This window comes from Molothrus ater, chromosome 3 (genome assembly GCF_012460135.2).
Source record: "Molothrus ater isolate BHLD 08-10-18 breed brown headed cowbird chromosome 3, BPBGC_Mater_1.1, whole genome shotgun sequence".
In the NCBI taxonomy this organism is placed as follows: Eukaryota; Metazoa; Chordata; class Aves; order Passeriformes; family Icteridae; genus Molothrus; species Molothrus ater.
This window is the reverse complement of record NC_050480.2, coordinates 38,829,685-38,857,257: the sequence shown is the minus strand read 5'-3', so window position 1 is coordinate 38,857,257 and position 27,573 is coordinate 38,829,685. Positions and strand designations below refer to the sequence as shown.

General features: G+C 41.7%; 1 protein-coding gene across 2 annotated transcripts in view; it reads left to right on the top strand.

The window, feature by feature from the left end:
- Window positions 1-27,573, top strand: part of PDE10A (phosphodiesterase 10A) — a 344,241-nt gene that overhangs the window by 112,238 nt on the left and 204,430 nt on the right. Inside the window, exon 2 of one of the 2 annotated variants that reach the window (XM_036379649.2) lies at window positions 7,300-7,460. The exons of the other annotated variant lie outside the window; for it this stretch is intronic. Coding sequence (XP_036235542.1) covers window positions 7,427-7,460 — 34 coding nt within the window. The 5' untranslated portion in view covers window positions 7,300-7,426. The remainder of the gene's footprint in view (window positions 1-7,299; window positions 7,461-27,573) is intronic. 2 annotated transcript variants of the gene reach the window in all.

Below are 27,573 nucleotides of genomic sequence, written 5' to 3'. Positions count from 1 at the left end.
CTGAACAAAATGGGATTTAAAAAAACACAATATGGATTGTCAGCCCAAGGTTACTATACAATCAGAGTGAATAGTTAAGTCATAATGTAAATATTTTTACTTCAGGTGTTTATAAAAGTAATATAGAGAACAGGATATCTCAGAGGTGTTTAATGAAAGAATTAGGAATGGTTCCCTTGAAGGCCTCCAAATCAGATCCTGCTTAAGGTAGCAGCAAGGTAGCTTGCAAACCATGAATATTTAGCACAGGAGAGAAATTATTTAATTGATTTCTGACTCTCATCACAAAATATCAGCCCTGGAAAAGTGCTAGCTACCATTCTTAGAGAGACCAGCAATTCCATCACCATAGAGATTGATCCGCTTGAGCTGCTGTTTACCTGTGTCAGGGTTAACACTCTGGCTGGGCTGCCTCCCTCCAGTGCTTGCAGCTACCTTCCCTTTGCAAAGAGCTGCTGCTCCAGAAAGGTTAATCAGCCAATCTGGAGGTCAAACAAGACATGGAGAACAAATATCACTTTGCAGTTTCTTCCATCAATGGTAATAGATGGGTATTAGTGCTACGGTGCCTAGTCCCAGTCTGAAAAATACGGAGTACCTCATGGACAGGAGACCTACAGAAAACAGATTTGTGTAAAACAGGGTTATAAAATTGTTTGCATATGCAATGTTTGATTAGTAGTTGTCTTCCTTTTTTTTTTTTGTATTCTTGGGGTTTTAATTTTTTTCATTAGGTTGGTGTGAGTCACTGTTGGTGAGAGTGCAGGAAGGGGTGTGTTTTGAAGAAGGGAATATAAAGGCCAAGAGATAAGCTGCATGCATTCCAGGTTCAGGGAGTATATTTTGGAAGGTTTTGGCTCTAACAGTGAGAAACTGTAAATACAGTTAAAGTATTTTGGTATTACAAGCCAAGGGAGCTTTACTCTTTTGTGTCAGCTATCAATCAGCAGTCCTCAAAGAAATCAGTTTAAAAGGTTTCACAAAGACTTACTATTTCCCTTGTTTTATTGAATTTGATTTTTTGTTTTGGAATTTTCTACAGGGCATCTTGTCAGTATGTTGCTTATAAATGATATTGCTGTGGGCTGGATGACAGCACAGAGCACAGCTCTGTGGAAAAGACACACTTTGCAGGCTCTTTCCTTGCCTTAAATATGCTCCGCAGGTTTAAGAGAGCTTTCTGCACTTTTTGAGTGGCCCCTCCATGCTCCTCACAGGTGCCTGGCCAGGTGGCTATGCTGACTTGTTGAAGTAGAAGGGAGAGAAGCTCCTCCCTCCTTCCCTACTTTTTCTTCTTAACAAGCCCTGGGCGGGAGCTGTGGTTTCTGGTGCATGTGCTGCACCCATGACCTGGCATCTGAGTAGCGCTGCTTGATCTACATGCGTGTAAGTAGGGCTTGTTTCTGCTGCCTGTGTGCTGCCCTATTGATGATAACAATCTAGCCTTTAGAGTGTTTTCTAGTTGGCAAAATCACCCATAACCAACCATTGTTTAGATTAATGCTGACCTTGTAACTTGTGATGAACCCAAGACCTACGCAAACAGAAAGTGAATAGCCACAGTTGAAAAGTATCTTATCAGATATTTGAAAGAATAATAAACAAGAGGAAGTGGATAAAAGAATGCCTTTCAGTGAGACCGTATTAAAATAGAGCTTCATGGCCTGGCTTCTGTGATGATAGGTAAGTCCAGTCAAAGATAACACTGAACCAATGCTGTTGCACTTTCTTTGAGGTAGTCACAGTGCTCCCCTCTGTCACCCGGCCTGTACTGACGCAAGGATGTCCACATCTTTGTTCCAGATTTACTGCCTAGAGTCATTTCATGCCTGCTTTGGGCAGCCTGGGTGATATTCTTGCACTTTTATTACTACTATATATTTGTAAAATACATTTACATAATTGTACCTCAACATAGAGTGTAATAACTGAGCATTTCTTGTCTTTGCAGTGTTTGGTTTGGGGATAATTTACAATTTTCCTGCAATTTCAAGGACGATGCCTAAAAAAAAAAAATACTTTCAAATTTAGATTTTCTTTCATTGTCTAAGACCCCTGTTGCTTTTGGCTCCAGGAGCCACGTTCATGTGGTTTGGCAGACTTTTGCCTTTGAAGAAGGGCTTTTCAAGGCAGGTGCAGAAAGCCTTAGCTGGCATTAGTGTACCTGGACTGCCACAAACCACCATGGTAAATAAAGTAGTAGCAGCTCTGCTCTCTCTCACTTGCTGCCTTTGTGGCCTCCTTTAGGGTGCTTCTTGTTTTAAATGATTTAAAGTGCAAAACCAGTCCAAGGCGTAGAATTTATCTAAATGCTCATCTAAACATCTAAAGCCTTAAAGCCTAATCAAGCTGTAACTATTAATGTGAGTAGTTCTGTTGATGTCTGTGGATTTTCTCACTAAAGCATACTAGATTTGGTAGCTAGGTTAGAGATTATCAAGGCTTTAAACTGTTTAAGGGGGGAAAACACCCAACCAAATGGAATCTCTTGGTGCCCCTTAAACTGAGGCAATGTTTGTAGGGTTTTTTGGTGGGGGGGGTGACTCGGGGAAACAAGAAGCATCTGGAAATGTAAGTATAGCAATTTTTTTGCTTTCTAAACTTCTGTTTAAGTGTAATAACTGAAAAACTGCATGGGGACACAAAGGTGGGCCAGCACACACCTCTAAAGCCACCCAGGCTTCTGGCTACTTTTTCTTGACTGGGGTTTGATGGGTTTCAGATGTTTAGCTTGCCAGATGCAGCATGGGAAGAAAGGAAGCAAATGAAAAGTCTAGTAAATGCAATGAAGAGAAAGAAATTACGTGAGATTAAGATGGTATTAGAAACTGAAGATAAAGAAATGCATTTAAGCTCTCAAATTCCCCATGTGAAACCTTTAGCTTCCTAAAATCTGAAAAAGGCCCCTAGAGCCCAGATGCTTTTCTTTTTTCTCCAGCTTTTTCAGTTTACCTGGTAAAGTATTGACTCCTCCTTCAAACTTTGCCCTGCTATCCTGTTACACCAGTGTGCTGTAATACTGCTGCTGTTTTAAACCCATAGACACTTATCCCTGGGAAATGCATGTATAGAGGGTTGTAGAAAGAGCAGCTCAGGTCATACCGGAGCAGTACTGGCACAACTGGGAGAAGAGCACAGAGGGGAGGCTGCATGTCCAGCCTTGGCTTCTTCTGTGTCTGCACATTAGGTGCCTCACCAGCCCAACCTCTGGAAGGAGGAATGGCTTTTGCATTGAAGAAGCGCTGATTGCGATCCACTGCACAGAGTTTTGACACTGTGCACTTTAAAGGGAACATTTTGAAGTTAATCTCTCTGGCAGCTCTCTGCAATGTGAGGTTGAGTTTTATGAAGCCAGCACTGTAAAATGGAGCAACTTTGGGTTGGTGCAGTACCTAAGTAATCCCAAGAGCACTTTGCAAAGTGGCAAAGTACGTATGAATACAGCGTGTGCGTAGGCAGGAGATAACAAGGAGCTGAGGAGAAGAACAGTTTTGCTGGGGAGGAGGTGGAATGAAGTGGGAGTGGGGCTCCCAGCCCCAATGCTGAGCCTCTGCAGCACCTTTAGCTGCTGCATGGCCAGGCAGGAATGAAGGACGAGGTGCCAATGGGGCAGCTGGTGCAGGCTGGGTGAAGGCAGGGGGGCCACAAGCAGGACAGGAGTGTGTTTGGCAGGACAAACCTGATTTTGTGTTGGGCTCTGGGCATTTTATTTCCGTTCATGTCTCTGCCATACCAGTTCACAAAGACAGCTGATTGGCAGCTTTCCCTTGCGATTTATTTGATCATGGTAATTTTTTTGACAGGCTTCCTTGTGATTTTTTTAATATATCAAATAGAGCTTAATAATAGCCTGCTATTAAGTCCTTTTGTTTTTCCCTTGGGATTTTCTTATGACTGTTGCCTTTCTTACCTATTTGAAGCTCTTAATCTCTTTTCCAACTGTGAAGAACTTAGCAGTGTGAGTGCATGCATAATATGTAAAAACATTTAGCATAATTCTTGTTATGCTTGGGAATTAATTAATACCAGTATTGGGGGTAATGGTAGGATAAATCAGGCTTGCCTAATTTACCGGGCTATTCCTGTTAAGTTCCTGTTAAGCAGGACAGGTCAGGTGCAGGATGATCTCCAAAAGGGTTTTGTTTAATTTTATTTTTAAAATCAAATTTTATTTCCACTCATCTTTTGAAGATGAATTTTATCATTGGCTCTGGGATCAAGTGACCTCTGAAGAGAAAAACCTCAGTGAGAGCAAAAGTGAATAAACTAAAGTAAATTCTGCAGTATACATAATGGCTTTGAATTATCAAAGACAGTAAAAGGAAAGTGGCTATATGCATTTAATCAAAAAGTGGGGTAAGCACATCTAAATGGCACCTAATGCAACATGATTATGTTCTGTTATGAGTGAGACAAAATCCTCTTGTTTTCCTTATTCCCATGACACTATTGGTGCTGTGTCTTTCTCTACCAGTTTTCTACCTCCACACATGGTAGGCCCACTTGTTTTTTTCTGCTCTTTGCTTTTACTGGTATTTTTCAAGAAAGTCAAAAATTCTTGTCTTCTACTCATTCCCTTTGTATGCAGTGTTGAAATGGGGATAGCACAAAGCCTGATCTCACCTGTTAGTATTCAGGCGCACAAAGGGAGACTCAGATCTTTCCTTATCTCTTCTCATCTGCTTGCTACCACTCTGGTTGTTTAGCCCCTGTGTGATCATTGAATTTCTCCCCCTTCTTCTCTCCAACTCACATTTTTCTGTGGTCCCTGCCGGAAAAGATATGTGCCAGATACGGCTACATTTTGCTGAATTTGGAGTCAGAGTTCACAGGTAGATACTGGCTTGTGCTAATCCCTGATGGTGTTTGCAGCAGTGTGAGGGTAATGTGACACTGTAAAGCCCTACATGCCAGCAACAGACAGAGATTTGCAGTTGTGGTGTATTGTGGGAGAAGGCCATAACAGCCGTAACAGGATGGCTGCTGGTAGGAGCTGTACCAGTTCAAACCTCTGCCTATGTGTTGGAAGGATAGAGGAAAAGACACCTAAATGTGCCCACCCACATCAACAATAAGGATCATATAAGAAGAGGAACTGAAAGTGATTTACAGAGTAATCTCTCCTCTGTATAAAGCTTAGACATGCAGAAGTCCTCAGGTTCCAGCAACTGTCTCCAAAGCCAGTCAGTTCAGAAGATGATTTTGTAGTGTGATCTTACCACTGGAACATATATGGATTGAACAAATTTCCTGATTTAAACCTTTATTAAATGGGGAATATTTTCCAGGATGTTGTACAGCCAAGGATTATTCCTTTGTCTGCAGTGTGAAATTCCTTTAGTCTTTTTACATTTTCTCTTTTGTCTCTCTTTTTCTTCTTTGTTTGCAATGACATTTATTATGGCCATTGGAAGGAAATGCTATTCTGCTTAGCTAATATTTTTGTTCCTCTTGCATAGTTAGAGGACTCCGGTGGAAGGCTGTTTTGAGGTCACACACCACAAATGTATGGTGGTGATGGCTAGACAAGAACTTCCATTCATGCTGGAGAGCATCGCTCAGGCAAGCCACTCACAGTGAAGGAGACAAATTGTACATTTCAAAAAGACTTGTAAAATAACTTTCAGGGAAGAAAATGACATCATAGAATGGTTTGGAAGGGACTGAAAAGATCATCCTCCTTCCATGGACGGGGACACCTTCCACTAGACCAGATTGCTCCAGCACCATCCAACCTGGCCTTGAACACTTCCGTGGATAGGGAGTCCACAACTTCTCTGGGCAGCCTGTTCCACTGTCTAGATCTTAGGTTTTCTTGAGTTTTCTCACAGGCTTTCTGAAACAATCAGAACCAGCAGAAAGCTCTAAATCCAAGTTAATTTTGAACTAAAAGCTATGAACTTTTAAGAACTCTTAGGCCATTTCAGGGAATGCTGCCTTAGCTGTAGCTATGTAGCATTTTTCCAGAGCACTGATAAGTGACTGATGATGCAAAACCAGGGAAGTTACTAGAAAGTGACACATGTATTTCGTAACCAATAGAAATAAGAAGTAAAGAAGAAAAAGTACTGCTTCCTTAGTGAAAAGATACAAAAAGAAACTTCAATACCCTCCTACACATTGTGTCCCGTTCTGTTCCCCAATGCAATGAAGACAAGAGAGAAAAGGGATCAGAATTTATCTCTAATTTTGGCACCAGGGATAAAAATAAAAAAACTAGTATACACCCTTTTTCTTTGCATTAGTTTGTCATTGCCTCTGGATTTTTGTGTCTCAAGTGCCTGCTTATTGCAGGAACCAGGGGGCTGAATCACTCCAGGCAGCTCACAGGTCTGGTGACTTCATTTCCTGGGTTATATAAAATCCAAACTTCCTAACAAATTGTCTACAGGAAGTGTTTACCACATTGATATAGAACAATTAGAGTGCACAGAAACCTGGCCATGTTGAAAAAACAATTACATGAAATATTGACATTATTTATAAAGACCTTTAAACACAGCAGAGGGGTTTCCAGCCAGTGAGCCACCAACCAACCTGCCTACCTGAGTTCTGGGGCAGAAATCTTTAGTTAGCTCTCAGGGCTAGATTTAGCATGAAGGGTGGAGACTTGTGTGGAAAAAATGCAGTTAAAGCATTATGTCTAGTTTGTTCCATTCTCTCAAGTAAATTGCTCACCTGTGTAGAACAAGAGATCTTATATTAATATATCTGTTAACATGGATATTCAGTATGTCTGCTGAGGTCCCTAGAGTTTGGATTTAAATAGTCCAATTAACAACTGAGTATGTTGTTTGGTGTGGGGAGATGGAGAAGAAGCCATGAAGAATGAGAGCTCCCTGCACTGGCATGGTGATGCTACAAGAGATAACATTGACAGAAACAAGAGCCGCCCATTAATCTCTCTCTCCACAGAGTTACAAGTTAGAAAAGTATTTCCCCATCCTATGTAGTCTAGGGGCTCTTGGGTACCTATTTCACACCAAAAGTACAGCTTTTGCCTGACAAATCATTCTTTATAAATCAAAACAAGAAAACAAAAAGAAACAGGAACCTGTTGGCAATATGCCACTTTTAAATTAATGGTTTTGCTTTCTAAAGACCCCAACCAAAACAAACAATTTATGCAGCTGTCATTGGCTTCTTATGGAAGCCATGTTTGGTACGCCTTGATTCTCTGACCAAGTTCTCTTAGTTAATTTTATGGTTTGCAAATTTTCATCAGGATGGCAGGCTTCTGTTCATTTAGTATTGCAAATTATATGTCTCAAGAGAATTTTTATCAACATGTGTAAACAGAACCTTGGCCTGGAGTTTGAAAAGAAGAAGGATGCAGCTTCTGTGATGCGCTGTCCAGCATTATCTTTATGCAGAAGATGAAGCAGCAGAGAAGTTGGGAAAAGTACATCTTCACATTCAGCTGGAAATGTGGAAATGCAGAAAGCGAGTCAGCAAGCTACGTAAGTGAGCTGGTATTTGGCTGTTTCAGCATAACTTTAAGTAAGATCTGAAACAGATATTGCTTTGACTGCTATTTTGTATGCAGCAATGGAAATTTGTTCTCTGAATCGTGACTGTCACAGGGGTTCTTGCTTGGAGGTGAAGAATGCTCACCTCTAGGGAGTCCCCAGTGTAACTTTTTGTCCTTAGATTCTTAAGTCAGAATCCTTGGTGGTGCACAGGACTTAGTAAAATTCAGCCACTAAGGGGATTGGTGTTACACACCAGTACTGTCAAAGGATTAAATTTCCCAAATGAGCCACTTAAGTGGTTCATAACTTCTTTGAGCCACATGTTTTTTGTTATGGAAAATCTGTGTTAGAACTATTTGTCCGAAGGCTCATTGTTTAACCTTTGGGTTTTTTTGCTTTTAGTTGATAGCATTCAGATCTCTTGCTATGAAATTGCAGCTTTCTTTAGTTTTCCAAGAAAGCCTTGCTTCTGCTAAATATCTGGTTAATTTCTTGCCTAGCTTCAATGACATGTTTGGCTATTGAAGGATCTTTAGTGTGTTACCTTTGTAGAAGGCTGTAATACTGCAGTCTGCAAATTTCCCATTTAAAGCACCACACTTTTTTAAAGAACATCTCCATTGGTATAAAATGTCTTTCTCACTTTAAGTTTTCTCATCTGTGAAAGGATTGTGATATTTCATTACTCTGACAAAATACCAAAACCTCTGGACAGCAGGACTTGTATGGCTCTTAAATACCATGCTACACTTAATTCTGTGTCAGGACTCCTAAATAGAAATAGTCGGATTTTTGGAGGTGGGGAGCAAATACAGCTGAAATGAAACCTAGGACATTACTCTGCATACGTTAAAGTGCTTAACTATATTGACTGCTGAAATCAGAATCTCATGAAGGAGTACGGATTATTACTATGTGCTGAAACTGTCAGTAGTTAAACTTGAATGTAACCAAATATAGGGCTAGAAACCTAAGGTTTTGCATGTGAATTTGGAGAGAAGTTGACATTTACAAAATTATGAGCTTTTATTTTGTTACAGTTTTGGCAGACCCAAAACATCTCAGAGGGAGCATCTAAAATTACTAAATACTTTTAAGCTTTTGGCCTTAGAATTTAGACTCTGCTACCCGTTTTGTCTTTGCTGGAATGCAGCCACTTAAAGCACAAGTTTTAAAGATTCAAATAGAGATATCTTCTTAAATTTATGTCATAATTCGTGTTGGTATCTAAATTAATGTCCTCCAAGTTTATGCTGAAATTTATAAAGAGAGCATGCTCTTAACATATGTTTCATGTTAGAGAATGAAAAAGCCTTTTTGCAGTTTGTCTCAGCTTTAAGTTGTATTGCAGGCTGTGAATATGCATGAGGACATACATATATGTAGACTGAGCTCTTGCTGTATCAGTAAAAATTATATGCCTCTGATGCATCATTTATTGCATGAATCAACCTTTAGCAGTATTAAACTGCTTCTGGGGAATTTTTTAAAGACTGCTGGAGCCCTCTGAGATTTCATTCTCTCTATTCTCCAAGTCTGGCTGTTATCATTTTAAAACAAACAAATAACTTCCCTACCCCCACCCCCCCCCCCACCCCCAATCAATCCTGAAGAAAAAACTGTCAGCTTTAGAAATATGGAGGTAAATGTGGAGGGAGTAAATGACTTTTTTTTTTTTTTTTTAAATCACCTTGTCTTTAGGAAGGAAGATCTGAATGGTGATCATCAGAAATGTCTGGAAAATACATATGTAAAGAGCTTAATGGAAAATAGAGCGTGTACGTTTCTCCTCTTAAAATAATACAACGAAAAAACATTCTGAGTGTCTGGGTAGGAATATAATGGAAGTGAAGGTGATTGTTTACAATGTAGTAATAAAGCCAGGAAGAGTGTTTTCAGCTCTGCTTGCTCTGCTGCGTGGCTTTTGAGCTATCATGGCAGAGTGTATGTGAGAAATTGCCATCATTACAGCCAGTCTGGAAAAGTTCTCTCCCTGGGATTATTGTGCCCAGGGAGCTGGGCAGTTCTTAGGTCTGTGGAAATCTGTAGCCAGGGTGGGGTCTGATTTCTGTTTGGCTCATAGATCTGTCACTGAGCTGCAGTGTCTGATCCCTTTAAGTGGTGTCTCCAATGTGTTGTTCTGGTTTTGCCTTTCTTGTCCTTGAAAGGCTTGAGGCACTGATGCAGGATCAGCTCTCACCTCATATTGCCCAGGCATTCCCCTTAAGCTGGAAAAAGACTTCCATGCACAGATTAGAGAGTTCAGTGTGATTCTTCACATGGGCTGTACAAGATTCACGGGGTGTGAGCTGATGCACCATCTACCTGTTAGCATGTGTGTGCATATTTATATTGCAGGTACTTCCTGCAGGTATTCTTGCTGTGAGACCCCTGCTTACTCAACAGCTTTCTTACAAGTTACTGCTCTTAGCCTCAGATGAAAGGCCTGGCTGTTGGGAACTGTGAGGTTCTGGCTGAGATGCAGGGACACAGGGTAGATAAGAAATAATAGTGTATGGGAGCAGATTAATGCCAGCAGTATTCTACAAGTACATATCTTTGTTGTCTTTACTCAGCTGCAGAAGTCACAGCCATCAGTGTCAATGAAACAGTCCTATAGAATAAAGGCCATCATCTTTTGCCAGCCCTGTAGCAGAGTGGTGCTCTCATTAGCTGTGTCTGAGGGAAAGCTCCTGTCTGGCTCTGAACACCTACAGAATCAGAGCTTTGCATCTTGGCACTGGTGGGAAGGAAAAATGGCCTTCAGGCAGTACTCTGTAAAATGCAAGCATTTATTTTCTCCTTTTATTTTCTTTTAGTGGCCAAGATGGAATACTATTTTGACCCAATCAGACAAAATTAGTGTGATTCCATTTGTATCTGTCAAACTCATCTTAACTGCAAAATAATTGTTTATCAAATTACTTGTGAATATGTATGTCTTCAGTGTGGTACAAGACAGAGGAACTCTGCCTCTCTTTTGAAGAATTCAGATGGGATTAGGGCTTCAGCAAGAGTAAAATTGGCCTTCAGTTTGGTGGAGAAATGCTAGACAGCACAGATTATATCTTTCTTGTTTTATAGCTAGTAAGTGCTGTATGCTTTAGTTTGTGCCTCTCTTAGTATGACTTACCAAAATTAAGTTGGTATAAAGAAAAAATACAAAAAAAAAGTAGCAGAACAGAATAATTTTCTCTGTACACCAAAAGTATTTAATCCAAAAATCATAAAAACTCTTATTCTTGAGACTGAAAACAAGGACATTAACTGAGCCATGGTACACAATCTCTTGTTAAAAATCTCTCAAAAATGGCGAATATCAGTTTTCACTCTGAGATAAACATCCTTTTTAGCAGGCTTGTACAAACTAGCAAGTGGGATCTAGTTTCAATATGCCTGATGGTGCACACGACGACCTACATGGCCCATAAACCTCTCTGATGTCTCTTATAGGTTCTGAAGGAGTCAGGGTTTGTCTGTTCTGTTAAATTTTTTGTGTGATATACAGGAAATCAATTCTGGTTTATATTTCTGCCCAATTAGTATAAAATGCAGAGAGAGGTGCCTTGATGCTACAGAAATAAGTCCAGGTAAATTTTCCCGTAGGTTCTGGGGGCTACCCACCTAGCTTGCTGGTTTTGGAAAGAAGCAGACCTGCTTTTGACAGTGTATTTTGTGTGTGATGAGGTTGCAGATAGGTAAAAGACAAACACTTTTGTTTTGCCAATTGCCTTCAGCTTTACAAAAACAACATAGTTAAAATTGGGGTTAGGTGAGATTAGGTAAACCATTTAAAATGAAGATAACCTTTTTTGATAGTCTAGTTTTCTAAGTGAAAGTAGTTGTGGGCGGATGCTGGGAGGTGCAGAGAAGCAGGCGATGAAGGACACCCTGGAGGAAAAGTGTATCTCTACCAAGGTCTCATCCCATGGAAATACAGGCCCCAAGGTCTCATCCCATGGAAATACAGACCCCCCCAAGGTCTGCAGCTCTTCTGCACTTGCAGAGCAGTGACTGCCTGTGAGAGGAACATCCTGGGATTCCCTCTGTGGTGCTGTGAAGCTGTCATTTTTAGCAATGTCACTGCTGCTTCCTGTTTATAGGAAATTCATGGTGGGAATAAGATTGTTTTGGATTACTGCTCAAATAAAGTCAAACTCCTGAGAGCCAGACCTGTGCCTGTTTGGACCACTTCAGAAATCCACTTCTGTTGCTGTAACTCAGCTTTTTCACCTTCCCATTCGTGCTTTCTCCTGCTGGGGGCTGGATTTCTGTCCCATCAAACAGTGGGGGGCTTGGTAGGGGCAAATCCTCGATATTACACTACCCATCTTGTTGAATTTTTTGGTCTGTGGCTCAGAGCTGATGTGGACAGTTTTACTTTGGTTGTATAAAATAAACCTAGGTGGCTAAGCATCTCAGTTGGTTGGTGCCTGCAGGAGAGCTCACTTAGCCTATTGTCTTTCCGTAGTGCTTTCCACACTCCTCTTGTCCTTACTCTCAGGAATTGCATAATCATCCTGTCTCCATGTATTGGGACTGGCCTAAGTTTCCTATGACCTTTACTTCTTTTGAGGTCCTGTTGAGCTGTTTCATATCATTATTGTTAAAAATGAGTTCCTGCTGGTCTGTCCCCTTAGTGTAGGGTGGTGGTGGTCTCTGTCTTCTTATCACTGTTTGATAGGGTGAAGGATCACTAACCAAAATGCTTGTTATGGAGAGAAAAATTAAGTATTGCGTCTGCCAATGAAGGATGTCATGCAACTAGTAAAGATTTTCTCCTTATTCCCTGAAATATCTACATCTCTCTGCATTTCAAGCCCAGGAACGGAATTAAGGGATAAAATATCCTCTTCATTATCATTAAGAACATTGCTTCATGGCCTCTTTTATAAATCAGTAACGGAGGGTAATGGAGCAGAAGGTTCTCTCTGAGATCTTAATTAATCCAAGCAGAGATGTGTGTCTGTGATATGAGTTAGGATTAGAAAATAGCTCTAAAAACAAAGCAGCCTATGCAAAATTGATGAGCACTGGCCTATAAAACAATTCAGTGAATGAGTTCCCATCTGTAATGTGGCATTCCTTGAAATAATTGGCCAATGCAGTCTTCATCAGAGGAGGTAGTAAAGTCTGAATGAATAATTTTATCACTTTAAGTTAATTTATGATGGTGTGGAGAGGGTGGCAGATACATTCTTTCACTGAGCCAGACCCTAGTGTGTTACCATGGCCTTATAAGAAGATGTTCTTTTTACTTTTTGAGCTGCACCTTGAATACAGAGGCCCGTGATCTGCTTGTGTGGCTCAGCCAATCTCTGAGGGAGGAAAGGTATCCAGGAACAAAGTGTAAGAGTTTGTATGTGGGCATCAGAGAAGAGAGAGAGGTTGGAGGAATGACAGGCTTCCATGTCAGAAAGTGAACTTCTTCCCTACGCACGCCTGCAGGAGTGGGTGTTGAGGGGAGGCTGACTGCCTGACTTGCTTCTGGAAATCTTCCATGTTTTCAGCAGAGTGAAAAGAACATTATTTTTATTGCTATTGAGAAGTGCTTCTGCACTTACAGTGTCTGTAAGTGAGTATTACAGTGCTGCTCAGTGGAAGGTTAGCTGAAAGTCACAGGATGTCTTTAGTCTGATGCCTTGGGAGGCCTCAATCTGCATTGCATCTGTAGTGGTCTCAAAACCGAGTACAGAGGATTAGGAGGATCCTGTGGTCAGTAATGGGACACAGGAGCCCTTCACATGGGGCAGGGGTGCTCTTTGGTGAGCTGTGGGAGGGGAAAGTGAAGGCATGAGGATTATGAGCAGGGAAGGGCAAGAAAAAGCATGTAAGAGGGTACAGTATTGTCCAGGGGAAAGAAAGGTGACTAATGCTCATTTCCAAAGGCTCCAAGTATAGAGTAGCCTCTTGGCACTCCATTGCTCCAAAAAGAAGCGTCTGTGTGTATGGGCTGGGGTATGTGGCACCAGGACTGAAGGACAGTGGTGATGACAAATGAAAGGTGGTGAATCCTGTGTTTCTCAGGAAACTTCCTCAATGAGAGGAGATTTTTGCAAGGAATGAATGCTGCCAAACAATTGATTTTGGTTTTTTGTTGTTTTTTGGGTTTTTTTGTTGGGTTTTTTTGGGTGGTTTTTTTCGAGTTTTTTTTTTTTTGTTTGTTTGTTTGGTTTTGTTTTTGCTTTTTGTTTTTTTACTTGCTGCTTTATTCTGTGGGGAGATTATGTTGCTTAACATTTCCTGTTGCTATTTAGGTAAGATATTTCATTTCAGCCAAAAAAATATGGGAAGGTGAGAATGATAAGGTGTTCAGTGGCCAGCAGCCCTTGTACGTAATAGGGGCACAGGAGACAGGGGCTTGAGAAAGGTGCCTTGGATGGGCACTGTTGCTGTGGCACACTCACTCTGCCCATCCTGGATGTTGCCCTGCTAGTCAGAGAAGTCAGCTCCCTCCCTTTGCTCCTCATGATAGCATAGCAAGTTTGATGAGTATGATATGGTCTGAGCAACAGGTCTGGTCTGTTGCATTGCCCTGCCCAAGCTGCAGGAATCAAGGGCAGGACTGCTCATTTGGTGCTTCCAGACAGCCCCAGCCACCTGATCTACCTCCTTATTATACCTCCCTTCATTTCTTCACCCTCTCCCTCCATTTCCATAGCTCCCTCCTAACTAGCAACTGGTCAGTGAAAGGTGGGACTAAGCACTTTGCTTAGATGCCTTCCTGAGCCCACAGTGCCATGGGGCTGGAGTGTCTGGAGGTGGTTGTTCTGTCCATGGTCTTGTTATTTTTAGAGTTAGATTAGGTAGCCTTCTGTAGCTACCTTTAGGCTACCTTTAGGCGTTTTGTGTACCCCTCTCAGTATTACCACCCTGGCAGCATCAGCCAAAGCAGGGTGTGCAAAGTGTGCCACAGAAAAATGAGCATTTGTCAACGAGCCTTTTCCTTGCCAGCAACACTGAAGCAGAAGAGTATTCCCGGCAACTCTGTGTGCTGCAAATAGTCTTTGTTACCAGCAATTAAGGATTGGATGGGATTTTAAAGAATTATATTGGCATCTGTTAAACTTAACCCTTTCAAATCAAGTCATTATTTGGCACAAAACATGCTTTGTCCTCTGTAGCTAGTAAAACACAGAGAATGCAAGTCTGTATCAAAGCAGAAGAAAATTAGTGAGAGGCATGACTGTGCCTCTGGTAGCACTGTGCTACCTGAGGGGACAGGGAGAAATCACAAATCCTCTGCAGGGAATTTGTTAGCTTCCCATGGGAAAATGCCTAATCTGGCAGGTCAGGTCCGCTCTCATTCTTCACTTTTCTTAACAGTCATATGTCTTTTGAGAGTCAGAAACCCAGTCCTCCAAGGATACAGAATGGTTGCCTCTGAAGTATGGGGTGGTGCTCCCCACTTCACCCTCAGTCTTCTCTCTTTCTAGCTGATTAGGGAACCCTTGCCAATTAGGTCTCCCAAGAACTGGTTAGACAGGAATAGATTAGCTGTGAATGTATCAGATTAACTGCATATATTCTTTATATTGCTTATGAGTAAATGATTGTGTTCTCTAGGTAATTCATAAATTTGTCTAATTCTTCATGTAATCCTCACAAAAAAAAAAAATCCCAAACAAATGCATAAGAGGGTAGTCAAGGGCACAATTCCTCAGTGGAATAAAAAGAATGCAAATTTTTTAGTCCAAGTTATTTTAGAGGGCTGACAAATCCAAAGAGTATTTAGTAGCAGTTTTGAAAATGTAATCCAGTGCTCTTTTCTGTTTATTTTTATTCCTTTCAGCTATTTTTCTCTTTGTTTTCTTTTGGTGTTTTTTCCTTCCAATTTTATCAATTGCATGCTCAAAATTCAGGGATGAGTTAAAGTGCAGGAAAGATTAGCTCCAGCTTTATTGAGAAATAACTCTTACTCAGTGAGTGTCCAAAATGTCCAAAAGGAAGAAAAATGAGTGTACTCTTTGTGGACCTATACCCGTTTCTAGCATGGCTAGTTACTGTTAAGTAATTACTAACACTTCAGTAGTGGCCATAACTGAATTTTATGAGCACAAAAGAGCATAAGGCTAAAAGAAGCAGCAAAGTTTATTAAAACAGAGTAGAGTGGGGAAAGTCCTGCACCTCCTCTGGACATGTTCAGGGTGTGGTGAAGAGCTGTCCCTGACACCCTTCCATCAGAGAAATGTGTCACTGAGACAAAGTGCAGAAGGAAGCTTGTTTGATGCCTACCAAAATGTATCTATTCCTCTTTAAGATTTGGAAGTGAACTGATGTCCTGGCTTGCCTCTGCTAGTTCCATGGCAAGTGCTGTGGAGGAAGGGGTGTGGAAATGTTCCTTGTGAGCTCTGTGCTTGTACCCCAGTAGCTGCTTTGGAAGGATGTGGAGAGGAGGCACAGGTTAGATGAGATTTGTATTCTTACAGCAGAGGGTAAGCATCCTGCTCCACCTTCCCTTCTATATTCCTGCCCCCCAAGCTCCTGTAGTATTCTTCTGGTTTGCATATTGTTCAGCACTGTATCTTTCTTCCCTTATTGTTTTTCTCACGTAATTCATCTTGTTCCATAAAGCTGGGCAGGCCTAGCAGTAAAATAAAGCAATGGTTTACTAATCAAAGCCCAAGACAAAAGTATTCGTACTTAGAAGGCTAATGACTATAGGAACAAACTATGTGGTTATAGTCTTTGTTTAAAGTGAGGTGCCTCCTTAGCTGTCTCAGTACATCTCACTCAAACACTGTGTTGCACATACTTACTTGAGGGAGATGACCTGATCCCTTCCCACATCAGATAAATTCTTCAAAATTTGAGGGAATTCAATTTTCCATATAATGTTGCTGGTCTTATTTTTAATAACAGGCCAGTAGCAAAGCACTTTGCCAAGACCTACTGCTCCTCTCCAATAGTCAGTCTCTTGGTCATCCTCTCCCAGCACATGAGAAGGTTTTAGGAGAGAGTATTGGTAGCCCCACGATGGACTCCTGCACACACTTGTGCACATGTTTCTGGGGGCAAATGGCATAATTTCCATCTGCTCTTTGCAGGGTGAGAGGACAGGACTGCCCCAGAAGCTTTCCTGAGAGACAAGACTGTAGCAATAGCAGTGACTGCACACTGATGGTGGGCAGCTCCTCTGAGGAAGGAGCAGTTGTTGTCTGCCTCACACATAGATTACCCAACAGTCATGCCAAACTCAGCTTCCCAGCCCTGTGCTAGTGAGAAGGTACCTTGCATTCCTTTCCCTCCCATCTGGAAGAGCTGAGCCCTGGAAGGATGAAATAAAGGCTGAGTGTTTGTCTGAGGTGGCACAGTTGGGACCCATCTACTCATTGCACCCTGTCAGAGCTAGTGTTGATTTCTGCTGCCAGCCCTTGTACCTTTGCCATAATTCCCTAAGCTGCCGTCCAGAAAACATGTGTGGGGATGTATGCAACACGAGCGAAGAGGAAGGTTTGCTGGGTGTGGTGGGGGAAGAGCAGGCAAAAAACTTCTGTTTTAGAAAGGGATGAGTAGTTTAGATGCATGTGTTGCTAACAGAGGTGAGAAGGGTCAATAGTTTGACCTCCCATGACCATCCGTAGTGACATGATAGCATCTGGCTAGAAATATGCAGAAGAGCATGATTGAAACCTGGGGTTGCTCAAAATGAGCTAAAATTACAAGTACCATATCAGTAGCTACTTGGCACAGGAAAGGAGACATGACTTTTGTAAATAATTTTTTTTCTTATCTGTGTTTCTTGAACTGGAGTATCTAAGGGGGGAAATTTAAAGCCTCCTGAGAACCTGAAGTTCAAAAAATTATCAGGACTAAAAGATACCAGTAAACATGTAAGGCCTTTTGAACAAGTAGTGTGGACTTACAAAAATAATGAATTATGGGCTTCACCTGAATCCTAGTGAAGTCCACAGGGGTCTCAGCTTGCTTCTTCAGATGGAGGGTGATATCCTGAGTAAGAAATAGACTTCTTGGTTTCTTTAAAGGACCAGACAGCTTTTTGAATAACTGTTGTATTTTAGCCAGTTATAACTACCTGTTTGTGATGAGGGGAAGTTGTTGTTGTTGTAGTGCCTGTAGTGACTGCTTGCTGAGTCATTTAGAGCATAATTAGAGAGATGAAAGGCCAGTGTAGGGTCCTGAAGAACCAGTTCCTGGCCAAGTGCCTCTATCTTTCAAGACCTTTTTAGTGTACCTCTTTGATAAAACTTTGAAAGCAAATACAGAGCTACTAGGCAAGGAACCTATACTGAACTGATGAGGTAAGATTTGGAAGTGCAGGTATCTGCTATTCCGAACAAGGGGCATGCTATGAAGCCACAGAATAAACAAATGATGGCTGGCAGCAACTCAGACCATACAAAAGTTAGAGGGAACTCATAATTAGGAGAAACTGCTACTTGAACCAAGAGCATTGTAAGCATTTGAAGGATTTTTAAGAGGGAGTAGAAAGTAAATTGGGAACTGGTTCTCTGAGCATGAAGAACACAAGGTACAGAGAGAAGTAGGAGAGTCCATATTAGCTAAAACCCTACCAATTTTGAGGGATTTCCATGAATTCTAATAGGTTTCCTTCTTTCAAACACTTACAGTTTCTTCTGAGTAACCTGGTGGGGGTATTTAGGGATACCACAATAGCCATTGGAGTTGCTAGGATACTCAGTTATATTAAAGAGGGGATTAAAATTCAACTAGAAGGTGTAAACCTACATGGCATAGAATTGAGGGCAGGCAGAAATATCATGTGAAAGGTTGCCATCTCTTCAGTGGCAGCAGTCGGAAAAGATGTGATAAAAGCAGTCACAGGAGGAGGCAGGATCAGTGTGCAAGAGATTTTAAAGCAAGGTTACAGGAGACTGGCCTGAGGCTTTCTGAACTGTGAAGGAGATCATATCTAAAAATATTTTTAAAACCCCAAAACCTGTGAAGGGAATAGTGAAACATTTTCATTTCCTTCCTGGTTCTCTTCTTGAGTGAAGCCCCTTTACACTCCTCAATGTAAAGTTAGTATAGTAAATGTAGAGCTGATCAAAGGATATACTTCCTTTCCCAACACCTTGTCAGCTGCTGCAGCCTGCAGTTGCAAGAGGTGGATGCACTTGAAATAGACTGCTGTGGACTCCCCATTGAAAGACTGGCAATTTCGCGGCACAATGCAGCATTTGTTATCATAGCACCTGCAGGAATAAGTGATGGTATGGCTCCCAAGCAGGTGTTGGGAAAGAGCTCGTGCACAGCCTTGCACAATTAACTGGCTCCTTACCTCTTCCCTTTTGTCACTCCAGGTCACACGCATCATTTCTCTCGCGCTTTTAGAGATAGCTACAGCGGTGCTGGCACGGCAGCCCCAGTGGACCACTCGTCTAATCTGCTGTGGCAGTTCACCCTCTATGTAGGCCACTGCAGAACAAATTAAACTTTTGGTGTGTTCGTTTTCTTCTGCAAATGGCTTCCTTCTTTGGTTCAGTTTTTCATTTGTATCAGCATTCACTTTTTTTAACTACGTGGCTCTGTCCCTCACCTTTGGCCTTGCAGAGAATCCAGTAACTGTTTTCCTGCAAGTGGTAAGTGTATTTTCAAGGCCTAGGCTTTAAATGGTTGTTCTGGCAGAAAAAAAAAAAAAAATTCCTCTCACGCCCTTGACATGAAAATAACAATGTGAACAATGGGAGCTGGCCGGAGCCAGCCTGACGCTGGAGCGCGCCGTGTGGAAGGAGGCTGAAGAGGGAAAAAAAAGCCTCTACATGCCGTGGAGGGAGGATGTTCAGCAGACTATTTGCATCAGGGTTTGAGAACCCACACAATAAAAATGAAAGTGCAGAGTGCAGGCCAGCTGCCTGAGATAAGATCACATTGTTGGAAAGGGGAGAAATGTACTGTCTCCACACTAGCTGGGCAGGCAGCAAGAGTACTCTGCAAAACAAGTGGTGAGATCAGACGTGCAGCCGCTCTTCCTCGGTTGCTGACGTTTCGAGTGGTTCTGATTGATTTTTGGATGTCACGGTATGCCACAGCCAACCTGGGAGAATTAAGCAGATGGTATAGCGTGCAGGGGAATTGTGTGGAGCGTGGATATGGAGGGCAGCTAAAATCAATCATTTTTAACAAGTAAATGCAACTTTGTGCAGTTCCCCGGCAGTGGTAGGGCCGTAACTGATGCGATGGCTTTATTGCAGCTGTTTGTGGGTGCGTTTGGCCTCAAACAGGGAGGAAAGAAGCCTCTGCTGTGGCTCAAACAGAGCTCTCATTTGTTCTCTGCACAGCTCTGGGATTTGGTTCCTCACATCTGTGGCAAATCATCTTATTTACCACCTCCAGTGACCAATTCAGATGTCGACAGAAATGTCAGTTTTAGAAACTCACAGATGCTATTAGGGGTAATGATCTAGCTGGATTTTTTAATTGTATATTTAACATACACTGTGGTAAGACTACAGAGTTGGGTTTGAACTCTCTCACCTAATTTTTAACTGCAGGTTTTTTTTAATGAAAATTGCTAAAAATAATTTTAATCCCCCCCTAAATTACCTTTGAAATTCTCATGTGCCTTCCTCAAGCATTACAGAAGATTGTGGAGCTGCACTCTGTTTCTATTTAGTCTGTGCTCTGTTCATCATCTTGTGTTGCTGGCTAGTACTGGTGGTTTAACTTCATGTTCTGTGGATGATTTCCTGGGCCTACTACACCACTTTTATACTCAGCGATAAAGAAGTGATTGCCTGTGTGATTGCCAGGCAGACATGGAGGGTTTTAGCATGCCAGCCATTTTTCTCCACCCTTGTGTGGGCAGATGCTAGCGTGTAACAGTGCTTTCACCTGCTTTGTCCTCTAGGGCTCCTTCTCTCCTGCTATGGATTTGCAGCCTTTTAAAACCATTAGGAAGAGATTTTAGGGTGAATTTCTTGAATACCACAATACTAGCTTTATGTCTCTTCTGATGTAAAGCATGGACAACATCTTCTTTTTACTGGCTTTTCCATTCATGCCCCTGGGCACAAAAAATAGCAAAAAATGTGGGAAAACCGTGTGCTAAACAGGGGCAACTGGAGAAACTTCACTGCAGAGCATGGTGCTGTGTAGTTGATCCCTGCCAGAAAAAGGTTGCTAAGCAAGTCTGCAAACAAGGGATTCTTCTGCAACTTTTGTGACCACTATGATGGTGTGCCAGAAGACAGTACCTTTGTCTATGCCACGTGGTCATCGTGGACCTTGGCTCCACATATGAATGTGCATATCTAGAGATAAATTCCACAGTCCAACGTGGCTCTGTCAGGTGAGCTGGCTCAGTCTTTCTCTACCAGTGTGTGTAAGTATTCCCAGTGTTTGCTTCCACACTGCTACTCTGTCAAATAAAAAGGTCCCATTTTAACAGCTTTTTTCTCTGGCCATCCAAGACATTGACAGGACTGGCACTGCAGTTTAGAACCACAGGCACGGTGGTGATGGCATGGAGCTGTAGAGGTTTGTGTATGCATTGGGTCAGGATTATCACAGGAACTCTATGTGTGGATTCCACATCTTTAGCAGACCTGTTTAAAAATTACTTTCCAGTTCCTAGAATTAAATGCAGGATGCATTTGGCTGTGTGGTGATGCTAGTCCTGTGCTCATGGTTAATTTGATTCTAATTTTTTTTTTTTACATTTGTGCACAGTTGAGCTATTATTAATGCACATATACAAATCAATATCTGTGAGAGTCCTGGCTTACTGAGTAAGCCAGCAAGTAGACTGACTAGAAGAGATACCATGAAGGTTCAGATTGCTCCTTGGTCAGTGTAAAATGTAAGCAACTGGTTTAGCCTTTCAGTGTCTTTATGATTCTTCCTCCTTAAAACAGTCTGCAGAAGTTGCTCCTGGAAGGAGCTTATGTTTTTTGGATAAAGGTGTTGTAGAAAGAAAGAGCACCTCTTCAGATTGCTGTGCCCCAGCTCTGCCAGGTCAGCCTTTGCTCATCAGCCTGTTGCTCTTCATCAGTGATATCGATGTTAAGGACAAAAAGAGCTCTAGTCAGTGGGTGGAGACTGTGGCCTGCAGATTAATTAGCATGTTTGCTCCCTTGGTTTACTGACACTTGAACTTAAGTAGGTACATCCCGTAGAAGAACATCACTGTAACTCTGTTTCCTGGTATTTTAGAAAGTATAACCTTCCTCACTCAGCTGCATCTCTAGAAAATTTACTGTGTTTGTTTTTGAATTCTAGCTCTTGTTTGTTTCTTTTTCTAAGTGGGCTTTCATATACCAAAGTGTATCTGTATTTAGACTTTTCTGAACCATGCACAGTAGTAGGGAAAAAAAGTCTCCACTGTTCTCTAGGATTATCTTAAAAATAGTAGAAACATGCAACACAAACTACAAGATACTGCAAGTTCTCAGAAAAGTCTTTTCAACTCTTTTTCTTCCTCCTAAAGAGAGACAGTTCCATAATTCTTTTCTATAAATATGTGGATTTATTTTTCATTATTGTTTTTATTAAAAGAATTGTGTTTTAAGAATTGCTCAATCTTCTAGGCTTAAACAAAGAATTAATGTCTGAATTGTCATTATAATGTAATTTTTAGGCTGAAAATCCTTTTGGCATGGGATGCTTGTAGCCTAAATTGTTTCTGCTATATAAGGAAATGGGTTTTATTTAACTTTCTTAACCAAGGAATCTCTATGTGCACAAGAGAGGAGCATCCAAATTCAGACCAAGAATAGAAATTTTCTAACTGCATTAGTGAGTTTCTGCTATGGCTCTGTAACTAGTAGTTTATACAATTACTCATCTCTGATTTCATGAATTCTAGGGGTTACAGGTGTGTTTTCTTAGCAATTTTAATGTATTGAGTCTTATTGTTGCAAAGTCCCTGTTGGCAGCTATTTGGGTGTGGGCTTTGCTCTGTCTTCCCTGTAGTTGTTCCTCCCACTGTGTTGGCTCTGAGCTTGGGTGGTGAAGGCAAAGGTAAGGTTCTTGTGCCAGAATCCCAGGACTCCTGAAATCCCAGTCCTTACCTTACCATCCCATGTGTCCTGAGGTGGACAGCAAGTCTAGTTGCTGAAGACCTGCTGTCTTCAGCAACTGGAAGCTGCCAGGTAACACACACAGCCCAAATTCCTGATCCTTCATGTGTGGGCTGTGCTGGTGTCTGTGCACACATACCTAAATCAGCTCTTGAGCTTCCTGACATAAGCAGCCACATGGTGGGATTCAGCCTCCTGAGATCAGCTCCTCTGGTGCCAAGGGGATAGCTGGTGGCTCCTGCATCCTCTCTGAGTGAAGGGGATGTAAGATGCAATGAAGTGGGAGCAGACAGGCTGAGTCTGGCCCTCTGGCTTCAGCAGCTGCCTGACTGTGATGCCAGTTGATTGCCAGTTGATTTTTTTGGGCTAAGAGTGACCCTTAGCCACCTTCCCTCAGGGCTGTATCCACAGAAGGGCTGATACTGCTACCAGGTATTTATAGATGCCGTATTTTGCTTATTAGTGTTTCACTGGTGGTTGAAAGCAGAGATCTGCTTCATGGAAAGGAAACAAATCATGCCCCATATTGAGCCAAACATTACATCTTCCTGGTCCACAAAGGTGAGTTTGTAGCTCCTCTTTCTCTGCACATACTCCCTCCCTGCTGACTGGGAAACGCTGAGGCAGTGTAAACCACTTTGGTGGCCCAAGGCATGGCACAGAGGTGTGGTGCCATGCCCAGCTGGCTGCGAGCCAAGTCCTGCCTGTAGGAGCCCACCAAACCTCTTCTCACTTGGTGATGAAGCACAAGAATTTGTTTCACACATGTGCTGAGATGCATTTTTTGTCCTTGCAATGCTTCAGATTGATTCCTCTCTCTAAGATATGATTTTGCTTTTCACTGTAAATTGTCACTGAGTCCCTTGGTATTGGGGGATTTGAATGGTTTCAACCTAGCAACAGGAGACTTGGACCTGCAAAATCTATGGCTGAGGTGAATGTGATGTGATGGTTGGTTCCATGTGCAGTTCTTTACAGCAGATACTGCCATTATGCATAAAGGATAGTTAGAAACCAAGAAGAGCTAAATATGCTATAAATTTTACTTCCTCCTCTCCCCCAGTAATGTCTGCCTTTGCCTGTCCTCAAGTGCACTGGACAGAGAAATTTGGTAAGGAAGTACCAGGATACGAACAAGTAGGATCAAAATGGGCACCCCATGCTGCTGTTGGCTTTGTGCACTGTGGTCTGATTTTCCCCAAGACCACAGCTGCCCTTCCTGAAGCTGTCATGAGGCCATTTGGGGTGAGTATCAGTGACAATGGCATGGTATGGCATGCTGTGGTGTGCCCCCCTTGATGGGAGCTGCAGATCCTCCCTGGCCTCCACAGAATAGTTAGAGTTAGAAGGGATCTTTAAAGGTCATCTAGTCCCACCCCACCTGCAGTGAGGCTAGGTCAGGGTGCTCACAGCCCCATCCGGCCTGATCTTCAATGTTTCTAAGGATTCCTGTCCCTGCAGTTGTCTCCTGTCATTGCACACTGTCAGTAAGACTGCTGTGGCTTTGGACAGGGAGCAGGAAGCATCTAATGCAGCCCTGCAAACCCCAAGCTACATCACTGGCATGGGATAGCCAGAAACCCTCCTCACTATCTCTTTTTTCATGCTGTAAAATGCCCAGGTTTTGAGCTGCCGTGGGAGACTATAAGTGCATCAGCTGTGGTGACATGCATTGAGACCTAAATGATTCTTTAATTCTGTGAGACTATTAGTAGCATGTCCTACCACGTCTTCCTCCTACATGCAGAAAGCACAAAGACTCCCTGTCAGATGGCCCCGCACGTGATGGACTTGCTGCACCTCAAGTTAAAGCATGGTACCTACAAATAGAAGAGTTTAAATGGAGCCACAGGTGATGCAAGGCATTGTGGACCTACTATGTGTCATAGGACTGGAAATAAGTTCCTGTCATGTCACTGTGGAGCAGCTCAGCTTATGACAGTAGTGTTATTGAATCCCATGGACAAGCAAGGTGCCCCATGAGCTTAACCTGCTTCAGCTCCCAGCAAGTGCAGGTAAAAGTTTGTTGCATCAGTGGCTTTTGGTACCCTATATATAAGATACAGTGTATATATATATATATAAAAAAGATATACTTATCACGGAAGAGCAATACAAAAATGCAGACATTTAGCACTTGGGCCCCTCTGCTAAAAAGTTAATTTGCCTGGAAATTAACTGAATTTGTATTTTTTCAATTCCTGAAATTTGTTACCAGAGGCAGTAGGAAATTTTCATATAGGGAAATTGTTCATATAGGGAAATTTTGCTAGTCCCACTTGAATAATTACAGCAGGATGGTTAGAAACATAATTCCTTGCATAACTGCTTTTATTCCTGTGTAATGATGACTATTTGATAGAGCTTATATGTCTTAGGATGACTACAATAAATTAAGAAGTTTCATTTTAGTCCAGGAGTCATAGTGGAGTACTTCTAACTAACTCAGCTCTCTGTTTTATGCTTCTGTAAATTTTCTGGGTGGCACAGATAGAGATGCCTTTAATACAGTCTCCTTGATAAAATGATTCTACAGAGAAGGTCATCATGTAGCCATGGGTCTAAAATTTGTGCGTTTACCAACTAAGCCACAGATTCTTCTCTTGCCTTTGAAAGGATCATGCCTGTGTATGCTTATTTGCCATCTCCTAATAGCTAGGAAAACCTCTTCTTTTCATGTCTCCCAGTGTGCTGCCAGGTTTGAGTCATTAAACTTCAGATCTGTGACTAGGAGGCACTATTAGCTTTACTGCTTGATTATATTATTCTATTGTTTATATGACTGGTCGTTCTTTAACAAACACAATGCTATATAATCTCTTTCCTAAAGAAATCCCATCTCACAGAAAAAGAACCATATGCTGTAATTACAATTAGGGTTGCTGTTAAACACCAGGCTGATGTTAATTTTCTGCTGGTGTTCAGGATCTCAGAGGCATCCTCTTATTTTGCTGCCTGTGACTGGGAGCAGTAATGAAGAGTGACTGGGATAGGAAGAACAATGGCCCTGGGTGGGCTCCTACACCATCCCCTTTAAAAGGACACATGGATCCACAGGCAGCAACCCTTGCTGTAATGAAGACTGCTTCCTGGTGGATTTGTGTCTTTGGGAAAGGCTGGGCATCATCTGCATCATGGTGACTTCTCAGATGTGTAGTAAGGGTTATCTTGGAGGGTATGTCAGGGAAGGCACCAATAGGGTGATCGTCCAGCTCTCCTCCTGCTACATTGTGTGGAGGCCTCCTGGATCATGACTGGAAAGGAGTATTAATAAAGCCAAGTTTTCTCCACCCCTGTGGAGAAAAGCACTGTCCATTTCAGCAAAAACGTAATTTGGATGATCTGAAGTAATCTAAGACTGCTTAAAATCCTCTTTCATTGATACTGATGTAACTTTATGGTCTTCTGTGGAGTACCTTATCATTTACATAGGTATAAAGGAGAGATAAATCTATTCTTATGTGCATTGCTGACCAGGAGAAGAAAAAATTAAACACAGTGCTGCCTCTTCCTTTTTGTTCCCATTGCCCTGTGGTTTCCTGTTGAGAGATTCAGATTAGTTCCTTTTCTTTGTCTCTCTTCTCTCATCCATTTCACAGGTCTTTGCATTATCTCTTTTTAATAGTCCAAGTGCCTATGTGAAGGGCTTATTAGAAGCACCTGAGTTTGATAGCTGTATCATTTGAACTTATCTGGGCTTCTATTTAATCTCTGCTCGTGGTATGTCATGATGAAGAATAATGTGGGAGAAGATGATGCGTCCCTTATTCAATAGCATCTATCTCGTCCTTCATTATTCTCTCTACTGTAGAGTGAAACAAGGATAACAAAGTTTAGATCTTGTCTCTTTTGATTGCCTAATTCATTTTATAGCTGTATATTTGTAACATAGCTTTGACAAGTATAGCTTTGGTAGAAACTCTGACCCAGTTCTTGTCTTCATGGGCAGAATATTGAATTTTCTTACAAATGCACTTCTTTTGTAACAGGATTTTTTTGTTCTTGCAATTCATTTTATTGTCTGTTTCTTTGTGAAGAAGGTGATGTTAACAGGATCACAGTAAGCAGGTACAATGGAAAATAGTGAATACAGTGCAACATGTTTCATTGTAAAGCAGTAGACAGGTTTGAGATGTTATGTCTTAAGACCACATATTTGTTCCTCAAGTGCCTGTAATCACATCCTAGGGGAAAATGGTTTCAGTAGAAGTGTTAAAATCATGAGTACCATTTCTAAGCACATTAGGAATTATTTATCTGCATTTGGTTCTTTAATGCAGGGCCTACATTTCCGACATTGAAGGTTCCCCCTGACACTAACATCATTAGCATAATGGCTATGAAACATTTTCAATTGATTGTCATTTTCAAATTGCTGAGCATCTTTTCTGCAGTTACCAAATAATTTAGTTTTTTTTCTTGGACTCAAATAGTTGAGCAAAATTTCAAGGCGAAGCAGGCTGTACTAATGAGGATAAGCAAATGATGGTGTGAGTTGTATATCTGTAGCTCTGCCCTGCATGTGTATGTCAACAAAGAATATGCAGAATCCTCTACTGCTGCACTTATGGGGGTGGGGGGAAGGGATGGGACAGAAGCCACAAAATAGGTCTTATTTAAATGGAAAACAAAATGCTGCTTGAGGGGGTGGGGTAGGTGAGCCCAGTGCTTAGTCATGCCATGCTCCCTCTGCTCGTCTGCCTCTCTGGGGCTTGCTTCAGCTTCTTTGTTTTTTTTTTTCCTCTCAGTTTTTTCAGTTTTACATCCTTTTCTTACAGGAACAGTCTCTAAGATAGCTTTTTTCCCCGCTTCAGATGGATAGCACGTGCTTGTATTCAGGGGGTAATTTGTGTCCATGTTTAAGGAGGAGGTTGCCTTTGTTTCTGATGCTTTATTCTGTCAATAAGGCTAATTATGTTGAATTTTTTTATGCTTTTTCTATATGCCAGGTTGCTGTTAGACTCATCACATTTCAAAGAGATTGAATACAATCCATTACAGCATTAAGTAATTATTCATCTGTTGTTGCAACAAGTAAACTCATCATGGTGATGCTTAAGGAGCTTGTGTTGATAATGAAGGAGAAACGAATATTTCTG